The sequence below is a fragment of the Betta splendens genome, unplaced genomic scaffold (genome assembly GCF_900634795.4).
Source record: "Betta splendens unplaced genomic scaffold, fBetSpl5.4 scaffold_28, whole genome shotgun sequence".
Classification (NCBI taxonomy): Eukaryota; Metazoa; Chordata; class Actinopteri; order Anabantiformes; family Osphronemidae; genus Betta; species Betta splendens.
The window spans coordinates 9,371-22,490 of NW_026577847.1; the positions used below are offsets into that span (position 1 = coordinate 9,371).

General features: G+C 40.6%; 2 protein-coding genes across 2 annotated transcripts; one reads left to right on the plus strand and one right to left on the minus strand.

The window, feature by feature from the left end:
- Positions 1–2,286: 2,286 nt before the first annotated feature.
- LOC114850799 (uncharacterized) lies at positions 2,287–5,681 on the minus strand. The gene is made up of 2 exons (XM_029142390.3): positions 5,540–5,681; positions 2,287–3,550 (listed from the first exon to the last, which is right to left on the minus strand). The coding sequence occupies exon 2, from the start codon at positions 3,330–3,332 to the stop codon at positions 2,478–2,480; it is 855 nt and encodes a 284-aa protein (XP_028998223.1). The 5' UTR covers positions 3,333–3,550; positions 5,540–5,681; the 3' UTR covers positions 2,287–2,477.
- On the plus strand, positions 5,650–9,259 carry LOC114850798 (cell division control protein 2 homolog 3-like). Its single transcript, XM_029142388.2, has 2 exons — positions 5,650–5,773; positions 7,966–9,259. The coding sequence occupies exon 2, from the start codon at positions 8,146–8,148 to the stop codon at positions 9,061–9,063; it is 918 nt and encodes a 305-aa protein (XP_028998221.1). The 5' UTR covers positions 5,650–5,773; positions 7,966–8,145; the 3' UTR covers positions 9,064–9,259.
- The last annotated feature ends 3,861 nt before the right edge of the window (positions 9,260–13,120 follow it).

Here is a 13,120-nt window from a genome sequence, read left to right on the forward strand (position 1 = left end):
ATCCCGGCGTACATCACAGACAGCCTGATTAAATACGGAGACGTTAAACTAGTCAACCTAGGATTTGAGAACCCCATCCAGACGCTGTTGAGCGTGCTACAGTTGGAAGGTGAGGAATTCAAGGCTGGCTCTGAAGTCAGCCGAAGCGCCTGTCATTGCACGCAGATGGAACAACTCACGGAGATGCTCAGATGCACCCTCTTCATCGCCTGGACTCCGGGGAGCGGACACGAGTTATACAACAATCGACGCAAGGATGAGTGTTTTTATACTATTGTGGTTGTGCACACAAAACACAGCGGCGTGAGATCGTACCATCTGCTGTCTGTTCAAATTGACGGCTCGTATACGTGCAACTTGTCAAAGACGCCTTTGGCAAAGTTACAACCACCGCCCGAACACGCCTTTGTGCATAAAAGACAGGGTTTGTGTCAAGGGCCCAGCTGTGGAAGTAACAAATCCATCCCCACGCATACTGTTGATATTATCGAAACAAATAAAGTTATATTACATTGAGAGGTGTTGTGAATAAATGCAAGTCTGTGTACGCGACGTCAAAGGGTACATGTGTTTATTTTCAGTTTTGTTTCAGTGTTTGTCCATTGTAAAGTGAATCTGAATAAAATCTATATGCCTATGTGTAATATAGAGTATAATTAGTAGTTTAAACTGGCATCTAATGCTAAAAGCAAGATTAGTCTCTAATTGAATACAGCGATTTGGTTCAGACTCATACAAGTATTTCCTTGCACTGAACATACTGTCTATTTATTACTAATTAAACCTAGAATCTTATACTGTAGAAAACATAGGGTTGAAGCTCAAAAATATCGCTCAAAACAGCATCTGCTGGCAAATAATTTATCTCTATTTTGACTGATGAAGTAAACACAACTTTAAAAAAAAAATCATTCAGGTCGCCATTAACAGTTGTCCGCTAATAGGATTGTAGCAGGTTTGCTACAATTTGAAGCTTGCCTTTTGGGGAATATGTTGAGTTCATCAGTTGTTTTGGGCCCTAAACGTTTGGGTTGTAAAGCCACAGTGCATTTTGTGAGTAAATACTTCATTCAAAAGGTCCTTCATACTATAAGCTGCATTGTGCTTTGTTTACATATTGTTTTACTCATTCTCCAACTTGTTGATAGGCTGTGGAAATAAAGTTATCCGACCCTCAGATTTCAATCATACCATTTGACAAATCTGTGGAATGTCATTCGGACTCAATCTTATTGTTCAACTGCTGTGTGTGTGTGTGTGTGTGTGTGTGTGTGTGTGTGTGTGTGTGTGTGTGTGTGTGTGTGTGTGTGTGTGTATTGAATTTATTATATATGTAATAAAGATTACACACAAGTCTTTCACTAGCATTCTTTATTATTCACATATTTATTTTATATATTTGGTTGGATTGATTTAAATGTATTCCTCCAACCTAGTATAGTGGTTATAGTGAAATAGTCCGACTATTCCACAATAGGCCACTAATTCCACTCCAGCTATGGCTGAAAGAATTTAACGGGCTAAATAAAAAAAAAACTAAAGAATTCATGTTCATACTGAATTTTAATTCATCCAACTTCAGCTGTATATGGTTGGATTCTTTTTTATATTTCTCAAATGAACCAACCTAGGGTAATCTAGTGATTTAGAGATCTAAATCACCCTAGATGCCAGTGATTTAGAAATCTAGAGATTTCACACCAGAAATCCGTGTGAGAAATGGCCATGTGTGTTCCCAGCAGTCCTTTCCCTGGAGGCTGGCTGGATGACACAGATGCTTGTATGCTAACCCGTGGCCAAGTTTCAGAGCTGCAGCTCGGCGTATCTCAGGACATAACACAAAAAGGCACAAGAGTCTGGATGTTTGGGATTTCTCTTACGAGTTTACCTTTACAACCAATCAAGGAGAAGAGGTCACACTGTGCCAGAGCCTGGTTTAATATTTCCAATCAACCTGATCCATTGTGTATGTGTTGCCTTTGATTAATTGATGATCAAATTATTTCTGTCCCGTGATAAAATAATTGATGAATAAAATATATAAATACTGTATATATAGTTTATATAGGTAAAACTGAATTGAATTATAACTAGGATTCGGTGGCCAAGGGCAAAACACTAAGCGACACGTTCACAATGACTGAAATTCGGTGTTCCTAAATAAATTGCATTTAATTACTGTATCAGAGATTGTAGGCTGCAGCTCCACAGTGCTTGCATGCAAGTGTAGAGGTGAAAAATGTGTTAACCTCGAGAAAAAACTTTAATATTACAAAAGAACAGAATCAGAAAGAGTCTTTATTAATAGGTACATTAATTAACACCAACAGCTGAGCTTTCAATGATATGAATTGTAAGCAAACATAACAATGACTCAGACTTTAGCTAATTACATAACAGAAAGATTAAACTACTATTAAGAAAGAAAACTACATGCAGGTGAGGGGAGCTTGCATTTTCTACCCGCACTGGCACTTTTACTTGAGTGCTGAGCTCACGTTAGTGCAGCCCTGTGGTAGTTTCATAGGAACGATCTGGTAGATAGGGGGGTTTAAGTGACCCAGTACAGTCCATAGCACCGGTTTGATGCAAATCATGTTGTCCTTCAGCTTGGAAGGATCACTGGTCACCGAGGAGCCCGGGACGTTGGATGTCTGCATTGTGTCCATGTCCTCTGTGATGGCCTGGTTTCGCTGGGCGTCAACCTGAACTAAACAGGCTTTTGGAGATGACTCTGTCGGTCCACTCGTGCTCTCGTGTCGCACGTTTGACTCATTAAAACGCCTTAAAAGCGCTTTCTTGAAATATGTCCGGCTCATCTCTATTTTACTCACATCACCACCTGCAGAGTTCTGTGCAGACGGAGGTGCCACTTCTTTCCTTTCATTCAATATTACTGCACGACGTTTCTTGTTTTCAGCGCCGCGCGTTCCACTCACATCAGTGCATGCGTTCCCTAGTTTTCTCTGCACTTCTTTTGCAAACTTCAGTTTCTTTCCCACACGTCGCTTTCTACTCACGGGTGATCCTACACGTAGTAGTAATTTTCCTCCACCGTTGATCATGGCTAGGTGCTCCGCGTCTGCGTCAACATCCGATACCATTTTGTGAACTGTCTCAATTTTGGGTTGATTATCCATACAGTCTCGAATTTTGGACACAAGTCTTTTTTTGTTAGCGTTGACAAACCCCACGAGTTTGTTGTCATGATTCACCACTATAGCATACTTGCACGTTTCCTTGGTTAATCTGGCCTTAATATGCCGTTCATCTTGAGTGACCCAGTCCTCAAAGGTGAACCTGAACCTAGACAGGCTCTGCAGTTGAGTCATGGCAACAGCAGACAGTTAATTAACCTTTCAAAATCCTGACTTTTAAACCCTTACTGCACTCTGCGTGGTTGGTCACACTCCTCCCCAGTTGGGTAAAACATTTTGTTAAAAATGTGCCATTTGCTACCTTAGTTGGACAAATGAATTGTGGTTGGATGCAGGCTTGGAACGCTGTCAGGCTGCTACTAGGTTGGATGAATATTCTGTGTTTGGATGGGCTGCCCATCTAAACACAGAATATAAAGCACACTTTTGATGCAATTAAATTCAGCTCAAGTTTTCAACAAAAAGACTCATTCAGAGCCACATCTCTCGAGTAACTCTTTCCTTTTAAAAAGTCGTGGCTTCTGAAATGGCAAGTGGAAGATACTTAATAATGGACAAAACGTTCACAGATGAACTGATCACAGATGAACTGATCCCAGAAGAGGAGGCTCGTGCAATGTTCCAGGAAATGATCAAGCAGTCTAAAGCAGACGTTAAGTTCAAGATAACTTACACCGTGATGATTTCAAGCTATACTAGATTTCAAGTATCCTTGTCCGTTGAAGGAGACCAAAAAATGAAGAACGCTTTACATCTCACACGCGCACAGCCCTACACGCACTCGCTCCTTATGCGTAAGAGTCTGGATATGTGCAACTGGTTCCTACAAGCTGTACGCAAAGCTGCGGGTGAGAGTTTCCAAGGTCCGTGGACTGATCCCGCAAAAATGGTCAAGGATGACTATGATTTATGGCTCACCGTGGAGATGGATCAAAGTCTACAATATCAGACTAAGATTGAGGTCAATCCCAAATGCTCTGAGAAGATGAAGCGGGTTGTGAGTGAAGGAACTGTTGAGTATGACTTTAACGCCCTCTGGAAGACAATGAAAAGAAACGTGGACTACCTGTTCTCTACTTTCCTCAGATTGCAAGCTTTTTTTGCTGGGCTTTCTCTAAACAGAGACAAAGTGGACTGATTAACCGATGAAGTAAGCTTTCCGTGCCTAAACACGCCACCACAACACTGCATAGAAACAATGAAGTGTGTGGTAAATGGGTATGCTGAAACTATCTGTAAAAGTCTGAGTCTGGCACTATGTACCACAGTCATTTTTGTTCATTATCGAAATTAAAGGGAATGCGTAATGTTACATTGATAGATGTTACCTATAATTGCTAATAAATCCTAAACTATGCAGTACAAGTACACAGTACTTTGACGTTATTCCTTGTATTGGAATGTCACTGTCCATCCACCGTCATCCAGCCTCTTCTTTAAATCCGACACGCATTTGTGAAATATATTTATCATATATTTCATATAGAGCAAGATAGAAGAGTAAGCAGGAACAAATTTACAACATACACGTAGTACTGTACTTTGTGCTGAAATAAAAGTACGTGTAACAGCTCTACATCTCACGCATATAGTAGGACACACAAAGTGTCCAGGTTAAATTATAACTTGCATGCTGTCAGACTCTTGAATTGTACAATAAAACAGCAGTGTCCTTCCTACATGATTCCATCTGCCAGGATTTGTCCCTGTAAAGAATAAAGGATACAATACAAAAAATAAGTTTATTAGCTAAGGAGAAGAATTCAAAGGAGCAGGGGATTTCTGAAGTCACCAAAAGCATTCAGTCAGCTTTTCTTTAAAAAAAAGTTTAAATTAAAATATAAACTCAATTTAATGTAGACTTCTTAGGTGTTACAAACATCGTTGTGTGTGTAGAGGTGAAAAATGTAAAGGAATTTATTAAAATTGCAACGTGTAAACTTCGAAGAAAACATTAATATTACAAAGGTACAGAATCAATAAAACAAAAACAAAACAACATTTAAATTAAAGTATAAGCTCAATTTAATGTAGACTTCTTACATACCACCATACACAAATGTGTGACAATCGGTTAAAACTGTTTTTTTTTTAAGCATATTGTGATTTTAATGGACGGTCCCGGTGCACCCTGGGAGATGTAGTGTCGCGGGCGCCCGAAAGCAGTAAAATCACGGGGAAAAAAACTCACAAAATGGCTGAGTCGCACATGCACAACGACAGGTTCAGAAAGAGTCTTTTTTTTTTAATAGGTACATTAATTAACACCAACAGCTGAGCTTTCAATGATATGAAGTGTAAGCAAACGTAATTTTGACTCAGACTTTAGCTAATTACACAACAGAAAGACAAAACTACAAGACGCACATTTTGTTAAAAACGTGCCCTTTGCTACCTCAGTTGTACAAATGAATTGTGGTTGGATCCAGCCTTGGAAGCTGCTTAGTTGGATGAATATGCTTTGTGCGTGTATGCTACTGGGTTGGTAAATCGCACTTTTCATACACTTACATTCAGTTCAAGTGTATTCATTATCAAAGTTACAACGATAAGGAAGGCGTAATGTTATATAAACAGATGCGGCCTTTTAACGTGTAACATAGTACACGTAACAGGTCTACACCTTACACATATAGCGCGATACATAAAGTGTCCGGGTTAAAGCTTAAGCTAACGCTGTCGGGCTCCGGAACTGGACAGTTTAAAAACATTGTGCATAACTTGTCCTTTCCTTTGCTACAAATTTTTTGAATCGGGGAGGGCAAATTTAAAGGGTTGCAGTGGAGTTCTAACGTCACCAGATGGCGCCACCCCCTCCGCGCCTGGAATGTGCAGGATTTCTTTTTAGAAAACAAAACAAAACCAAACAACGTTTAAATTGAAATATAAGATCAATTTAATGTAGACTTCTACATTGACCGTTTCAGTAATGCACAAGAGTCCTACCAGTCCTCGAGGTGACAGCGGCGATGTTTTTCAGCCCCGGAAGCCCCCGTTGCACCCTGGGAGATGTAGTGTCGCGGGCGCCCGATAGCAGTAAACTCACGGAGGGAAAAAAAAAACTGTTAAAATGGCCGACTCGCACATGCGCAACGACAGCATACCGTTCAAAATGAGTGAAACGCGGTCCTCTTAAATAAGTTGCATCTAATGACTGTATCAGACGTTCTAGGCGTGCAGCTCCGCAGTGCTTGCATCAAGGAAGGAATTTATTAAAATTACAACGTGCAAACTTCGAGAAAACATTAATATTACAAAGGTACAGAATCGATAAAACAAAAACAAAACAACATTTAAATTAAAGTATAATCTCAATTTAATGTAGACTTCTTACATACCACCATACACAAATGTGTGACAATCGATTAAAACTGGTTTTTTTTTATGCATATTGCGACTTTAATAAAATTACATTAATTAATTACATTTCCTGAAAATGGACAGGAGGATGTGGGGTAAAAATCAACATCCGTCATGGATAACCCCTCCGATCCCCTGTACGCCATTTACGAGGCTCCGAGAAGCTCCCTTCAACACCAGGCTGTTACACCCTCAATGCAGATGGGAGCTCATTCCGGCCCAGCGGCTATCAAGCTGTGACTGAGCCCTCTCCGCGGCCGACAGCCTCCCCCGTTGCACCCTGGGAGCTGTAGTGTCCGCGGGAACTCACAAAATGGCCAACGCCTCCGAGCCTTAAAAGCGACTTGTATTCAAATCAGGTTGGACCTTGTTTTGTGCGCGCAGCACTGATTTGATTTTGTGTGCAAGCGGTGACAGCTCCAGTAATGCACAAGAGTCCTACCAGTCCTCGCGGTCCATTAGACCGCGGTGGTGACAGGACGCGCGGTGGGAGACTTCTTTCGTAGCCGGCAGCCCCCGGTGCACAATGGGAGATGTAGTGTCGCGGGCGCCCGAAAGCAGTAAAATCACGGAGAAAAAAAACTCACAAAATGGCCGACTCGCGCATGCACAACGACAGGTCCGCGCCGACCGCCAGCACTCGGACAGCTCCGCAGTGCTTGCATCACCGGTAAAAGCGAATTATTAACAAGTGAGACTGTAATTTGGCTTACTGAATCTTTGCATGTGTAGAGGTGAAAAATGTAAAGGAATTTATTAAAATTGCAACGTGTAAACTTCGAGGAAAACATTAATATTACAAAGGTACAGAATCAATAAAACAAAAACAAAACAACATTTAAATTAAAGTATAAGCTCAATTTAATGTAGACTTCTTACATACCACCATACACAAATGTGTGACAATCGTTTAAAACTGTTTTTTTGAGCATATTGTGATTTTAATGGACGGTCCCGGTGCACTCTGGGAGATGTAGTGTCGCGGGCACCCGATAGCAGTAAAATCACGGGAAAAAAACTCACAAAATGGCCGAGTCGCACATGCACAACGACAGGTTCAGAAAGAGTCTTTTTTTTTTTAATAGCTACATTAATTAACACCAACAGCCGAGCTTTCAATGATATGAAGTGTAAGCAAACGTAATTTTGACCCAGACTTTAGCTAATTACACAACAGAAAGACAAAACTACAAGACGCACATTTTGTTAAAAACGTGCCCTTTGCTACCTCAGTTGTACAAATGATTTGTGGTTGGATCCAGGCTTGGAAGCTGCTAAGTTGGATGAATATGCTTTGTGCGTGTATGCTACTGGGTTGGTAAATCGCACTTTTCATACACTTAAATTCAGTTCAAGTGTATTCATTATCAAAGTTACAACGATAAGGAAGGCGTAATGTTATATTAACAGATGCGGCCTTTAACGTGTAACATAGTACACGTAACAGGTCTACACCTTACACACACACATGTTGGTTTGGGAAAGACCAGTGTTTGGACTGTCGTCTCTCGGTTGGATAAATGACACTTTTTCGCACACTTAAAATCAGTTGAAGCTCTTGACAAAAGACTCTTCAGAGCCACATCACTCCGAGTAAACATCACCACGACTCTTAACATCCACGAGAATGGAAAATTACTTGATGGATCAATGTGTTTTCGGTGAAGGTGCCCATGGAACCGTATACAAAGTCAAGTCTTTGAAAACTGGACAGGAATTTGCCATGAAACGTTACAATCATGGCATATCAGATGCAACCGTGAGAGAGCTCTCTTGTCTAGCGGCACTACGGGGTCACCCTATTGTGATCCAGATGCACGACTGTTTTGTGGATGATGGAAAGATAGTCATGCTAATGCCCTTTGTGCCCTACACGCTGAGTCAAGCAATACACAACAGACACGGCCTGACGTTCTACAGTGGGGAGGGCCAGGTTGAGCCAATCTCGGTGAGGTTTGTGGCTCATTTCTCCGTGCAGGTCGCTCATGCTCTCTTGTATATGCATCGGAAGAATATAATCCATCGAGATTTGACTCCTTTTAATGTGCTTTTGACAGAGAATTTTACGGTCAAGGTTGCTGACATGGGCCTCTCCAGACAATCTGCGAAATGCATGAGTACAACTGCAGTGACAGAGCCGTACAGAGCCCCCGAATTGTTTGTCGATTCCGGATTCTCTGAATATACCAGTGCCATTGACATGTGGAGCCTGGGAGTGATGGTGGCAGATGCGATGGAAGGCAGAATTGTGTTCTCTCCGTGTAATAAGAAAGAGTCCACTTACCAGATTATTTTAAGAACTCTGTGTCCCAGAGACCACCCCAGTGCACCTAGCTCAATCCCCTGCAACCCAGAGACTTTAATGCCTAATTTGATAGGGTGTAATGTGGTGAAGAGGATAGTGTTTAGACTGCTGGCCTTCCGTGACAACGAGAGACTTTTGGCTCACGATATGCTACAGGACAAGGAATGGAATGGACTCGCTCGCATGACAGAGGAAGATAAAGTTCTGGTCAGAAAGCGACTCCAGGGAACAAAGGATTGACAGAGTGTTGTTCACGTTGGTGGCACAGATAGCTGTGGCATATGGAAATGCACATAAAAATAAAATGTCTTTAAACTCGTGTTTCAGTGTCTGTGCGTTATTTGCAGGTAAAGCAAGATTTTCTCTTTTTTAAATGTTGTAGCAGATTCAAATTATTAATAGTTTGATATTAATGCAGAAACATTAATATTACTCCAAGTTGGGGCACCAGGTTTGTTTTAAAGCTGAAACCACGCTTGTATCGATCTAGTCAACGGCAGATGTCGATTCAATGAGTTACTAGTTATGAACAACAATAACAACTTTCTTGTGTAAAAACCAAATCAGTCTCTTATGTCGTGAATTCTTGTCGCGGTTCAGTGACCTCTGCTTAAATTTGAAGAACAATGCACACAAAACCAAATTCCTTTTAACATTTTATTAATCTAACACTACTGGATATATGAATAACACAATATGGAAATACTCAGATAAACAGAACAGAAAATGAGAAAACAATCAGAACGAGATGATCAGCGATAAATGAATCAAAGAGTGAAAGGACAATGAATGGTTAAGACCTAAGTGTGTGATGGCTTTGAACAAGCGAATAGAGTATTTGTCTCTAACTAACTTTTAAGTACCATCACGCCATAACACAGTACACATGTAACGATCACTTTGGCACTCAGATAAGCAGAGAAGTCAAAATGGTTAACAGCAATATTAAATGCATATATTATTAAGGTTTTATGCGTGGTCCCTTGAAACGCTGTAACAAATGAAATGTTATTTATGATGACTGGTCTTGTCTTTATGTAACACCAAGTAAACACTAAAACATACACAAATAATAAATGTAAGCAAAATCAAATTATAAATGGCTTAATATAGACATTACTAAATAAACAATTGTAACACTTAAAAATGTAATACAATAATGATGACACCTAATTGTAGCTGCTGTACAGCTGTATGCTGTAGCTAGCATATATGCATGTTGCACAGATTAAAAGAAGTAACGCAGGTGAGTATGTGTAATTCAACTTTGTACGTTCAAACAAAGGAAAGCATGGTGATAAGGATCTTTTTGGCCGTTGTGGACACACCAAAGTTCTCTAAAACATCTCCTCTCATCTCGGTTGCTTAACATAACCATAAACCACCTCCCAGCCATCCTCTAGACTTACCTAATCTTAACTTTCAGAAAACAGACCACAAGCTCATCAATATTTAGACAGTTGACATTTCAGTTTAGCTAAGTCTGCAAAAATAGGTGGGCAAGAGGAACTCTGTCCGTGCACTTGGGGGTCATGTGTTACTCAAGGGGCACCTTGTTCCTTATCCAAGTTAGACACTAGTTCTAAAAAGAGAAATGGGCCTTTTGTTTAACAAAAAGGGAACTGGGCCCTCATTTGCCTAACGCTCTGCGGTTGCATAGCAGCAACAGACAGCACTTAAATTCTTAAAGCTCAAGTTTTCAACAAAAAGACTAATTCATCATCATCCAGCCTCTTCTTTAAATCCAACAAGCATTTGTGAAATATATTTATCATATATTTCATATAGAGCAAGATAGGAGAGTAAGCAGGAACAAATTTACAACATACACGTAGTACTGTACTTTCAAGGCTGTACAGTACAGGTAGAGTAGGTATGAGGTCATTGGAAAGGTTATTGCACAGTAATAAATATAAGTCTTGTACTGGTTTGCACAAATGTTGCACAGAAAAATGTGTTGTACATTGTGTAAATATAAAATAGATATACAATAATGCACAGAGTTTGCAGAAATATTGTACTGAGGAGATTACTAGGTAACCACCAATGCAGTGGTTGAGTGAATGTAGTGGGAGGTAGTTAGCAGTTCTGATTGTACAGTCTTATTGCAGCAGGTAGGAAAGATCTGCAACACTTTACACAGTGAGGGTTAATCAGTGTGTTACTGAAGCTGCTCTCCAGAGCAGACAGTGAGTCATCCAGTGGGTGAGAGTCCTGGTCAAGGATGAATGTGAGTTTAGCCAAGACCCTTTTCTCACCCACCTCCTGCACCGTGTCCAGATTGCACCCCAGGACAGAGTTTGACTTTTTGATGACCGTGTCCAGTCTTTTCCTGTCCCTCACTGTGATGCTGCTACAGCAGACCACACCGTACAGGATGGCTGATGCCACCACAGAGTCATAGAAGGTCTTCAGGAGTGGCCCCCTCACTCCAAAAGACTGCAGTCTTCTCGGGAGACAGATATTAAGTTTAAACATTAAGTAAGTATAACATTAAGATGAATAAATAAAAAGATCTATCAAAGTATGAAATGATACTAATAACTCAACATTTTTGGTTGTTTCATAATATCAACTTTTTAAGAGAAGTCAAACAGACACAGCCTTAAAATTTAAATCAATGATTGTGAATTTATTGGACATGATTTGAGAGAAAATAATCCATTATTCCTAATACAGAACTGCTGTAAAAAGTAAAAAAGTTGTCACAAATATGTAAGATAAGTCATAACTCATGTTTCCTTGACTCTATGCCAGAAAGAACAATTCTGCCAAAATACAAAGGTTGCAAAACAGTCACTCTGAACTGTTACCATCACACACACTAATAGGATATACATATATATATATAAAACCCATCCTTAAACCAGTAAACTCTAAGAAAAAAAAACTGAAAATGCTGTAAAATACAATTTTCTCACTGTAGGATTTAAAGGTGGATTCAAAAACCTTTGAATACACACCCAATTCCATCTCACTCTGACGACACTCTCTTCAGTTATCACCCGGTGACCATTAATACGTATTCAATTCAATTCAATTCAATTTTATTTATATAGCGCCAAATCACAACAAAGTTATTTCAAGTCACTTTACAAAGTAAGGTTTAAAACCTCACACAACTAAACCCAACAAATCCCACATACAGCAAGCATTTAATTTGACAGCAACAGTGGAGAGGAAAAACTCCCTCTCTAACGAGGAAGAAACCTCCAGCAGAACCAGACTGGATGTGGGCGGCCATCTGCCTCGACCGGTTGGGGTGAGAGGATAGAGAGATAGAAAAGCACAGCAACAGCAACAAGCAACAACAAGCAACAACAGAGCACAGGCAGGATGGTAGGACCAGGGACTGGATGCAGGCAGGATGGTTGGATCCGCAGCTGCCCATCACAGACACCAAACTTTGAGTCCAATGATACCTGTGGGTGAGGACAGAGAGGGAGAAAGAGTGGGGGTGGGGGGGGGGGGGGGGGGGGGGGAGGAGAGAAGCACAACTACTGGACAGAAAGAGACAAGGTTAGTTAAACATGGGACAATGATGGGAGGTTATGGGACAGAGGAGGTAGAAGGAAACAGAGGAGCTCAGTGTATAAATTAAGTCCCCAGCAGTCTATGTCTATTGCAGCTTAACTAAGAGATGGTTCCTGTGACTAACAATAATTGCCAGTGACCTGAACCATCTCTAACTATAAGCTTTATCAAAAAGGAAGGTTTTAAGCCTAATCTTAAAGGTGGAGAGTGTGCCAGCTTCTCGAACCTGAAGAGGGAGCTGGTTCCAGAGGAGAGGAGCTTGGTAGCTAAAAGCTCTGCTCCCTGTTCTACATTTAAACACTCTAGGAACCGCAAGTAGCCCAGCGCTCTGAGAACGAAGTGTTCTGCTGGGAGCATAAGGAACTATAAGGTCTTTAAGATAAGAAGGAGCTTTATCATTGAGTACTTTGTATGTGAGTAGGAGAATTTTAAATTCTATCCTACATTTTACAGGCAGCCAGTGCAGAGAAGCTAATGTAGGAGAAATGTGATCTCTCTTTCTAAGTCCTGTCAGAACTCTGGCTGCAGCATTTTGAATGAGCTGTAGGTTTTTTAAGGAGCTGTTAGGACATCCTATGAGTAAGGAGTTACAGTAGTCCAGCCTAGAGGTAACAAATGCATGGATTAGTTTCTCTGCATCGCTCTGAGAGAGGATGCTTCTGATTTTAACTATATTTCTAAGGTGGAAGTAGGCGGTTCTGGAGATTTGTTTAATGTATGATGTAAAAGAGAGATCCTGGTCAAACATGACACCAAGGTTCCT

Excerpts from the sequence above, each read along its gene's own strand:
- LOC114850799 (XM_029142390.3), bottom strand. The coding sequence starts at position 3,332 with ATGACTCAACTGCAGAGCCTGTCTAGGTTCAGGTTCACCTTTGAGGAC.
- LOC114850798 (XM_029142388.2), top strand. The coding sequence starts at position 8,146 with ATGGAAAATTACTTGATGGATCAATGTGTTTTCGGTGAAGGTGCCCAT.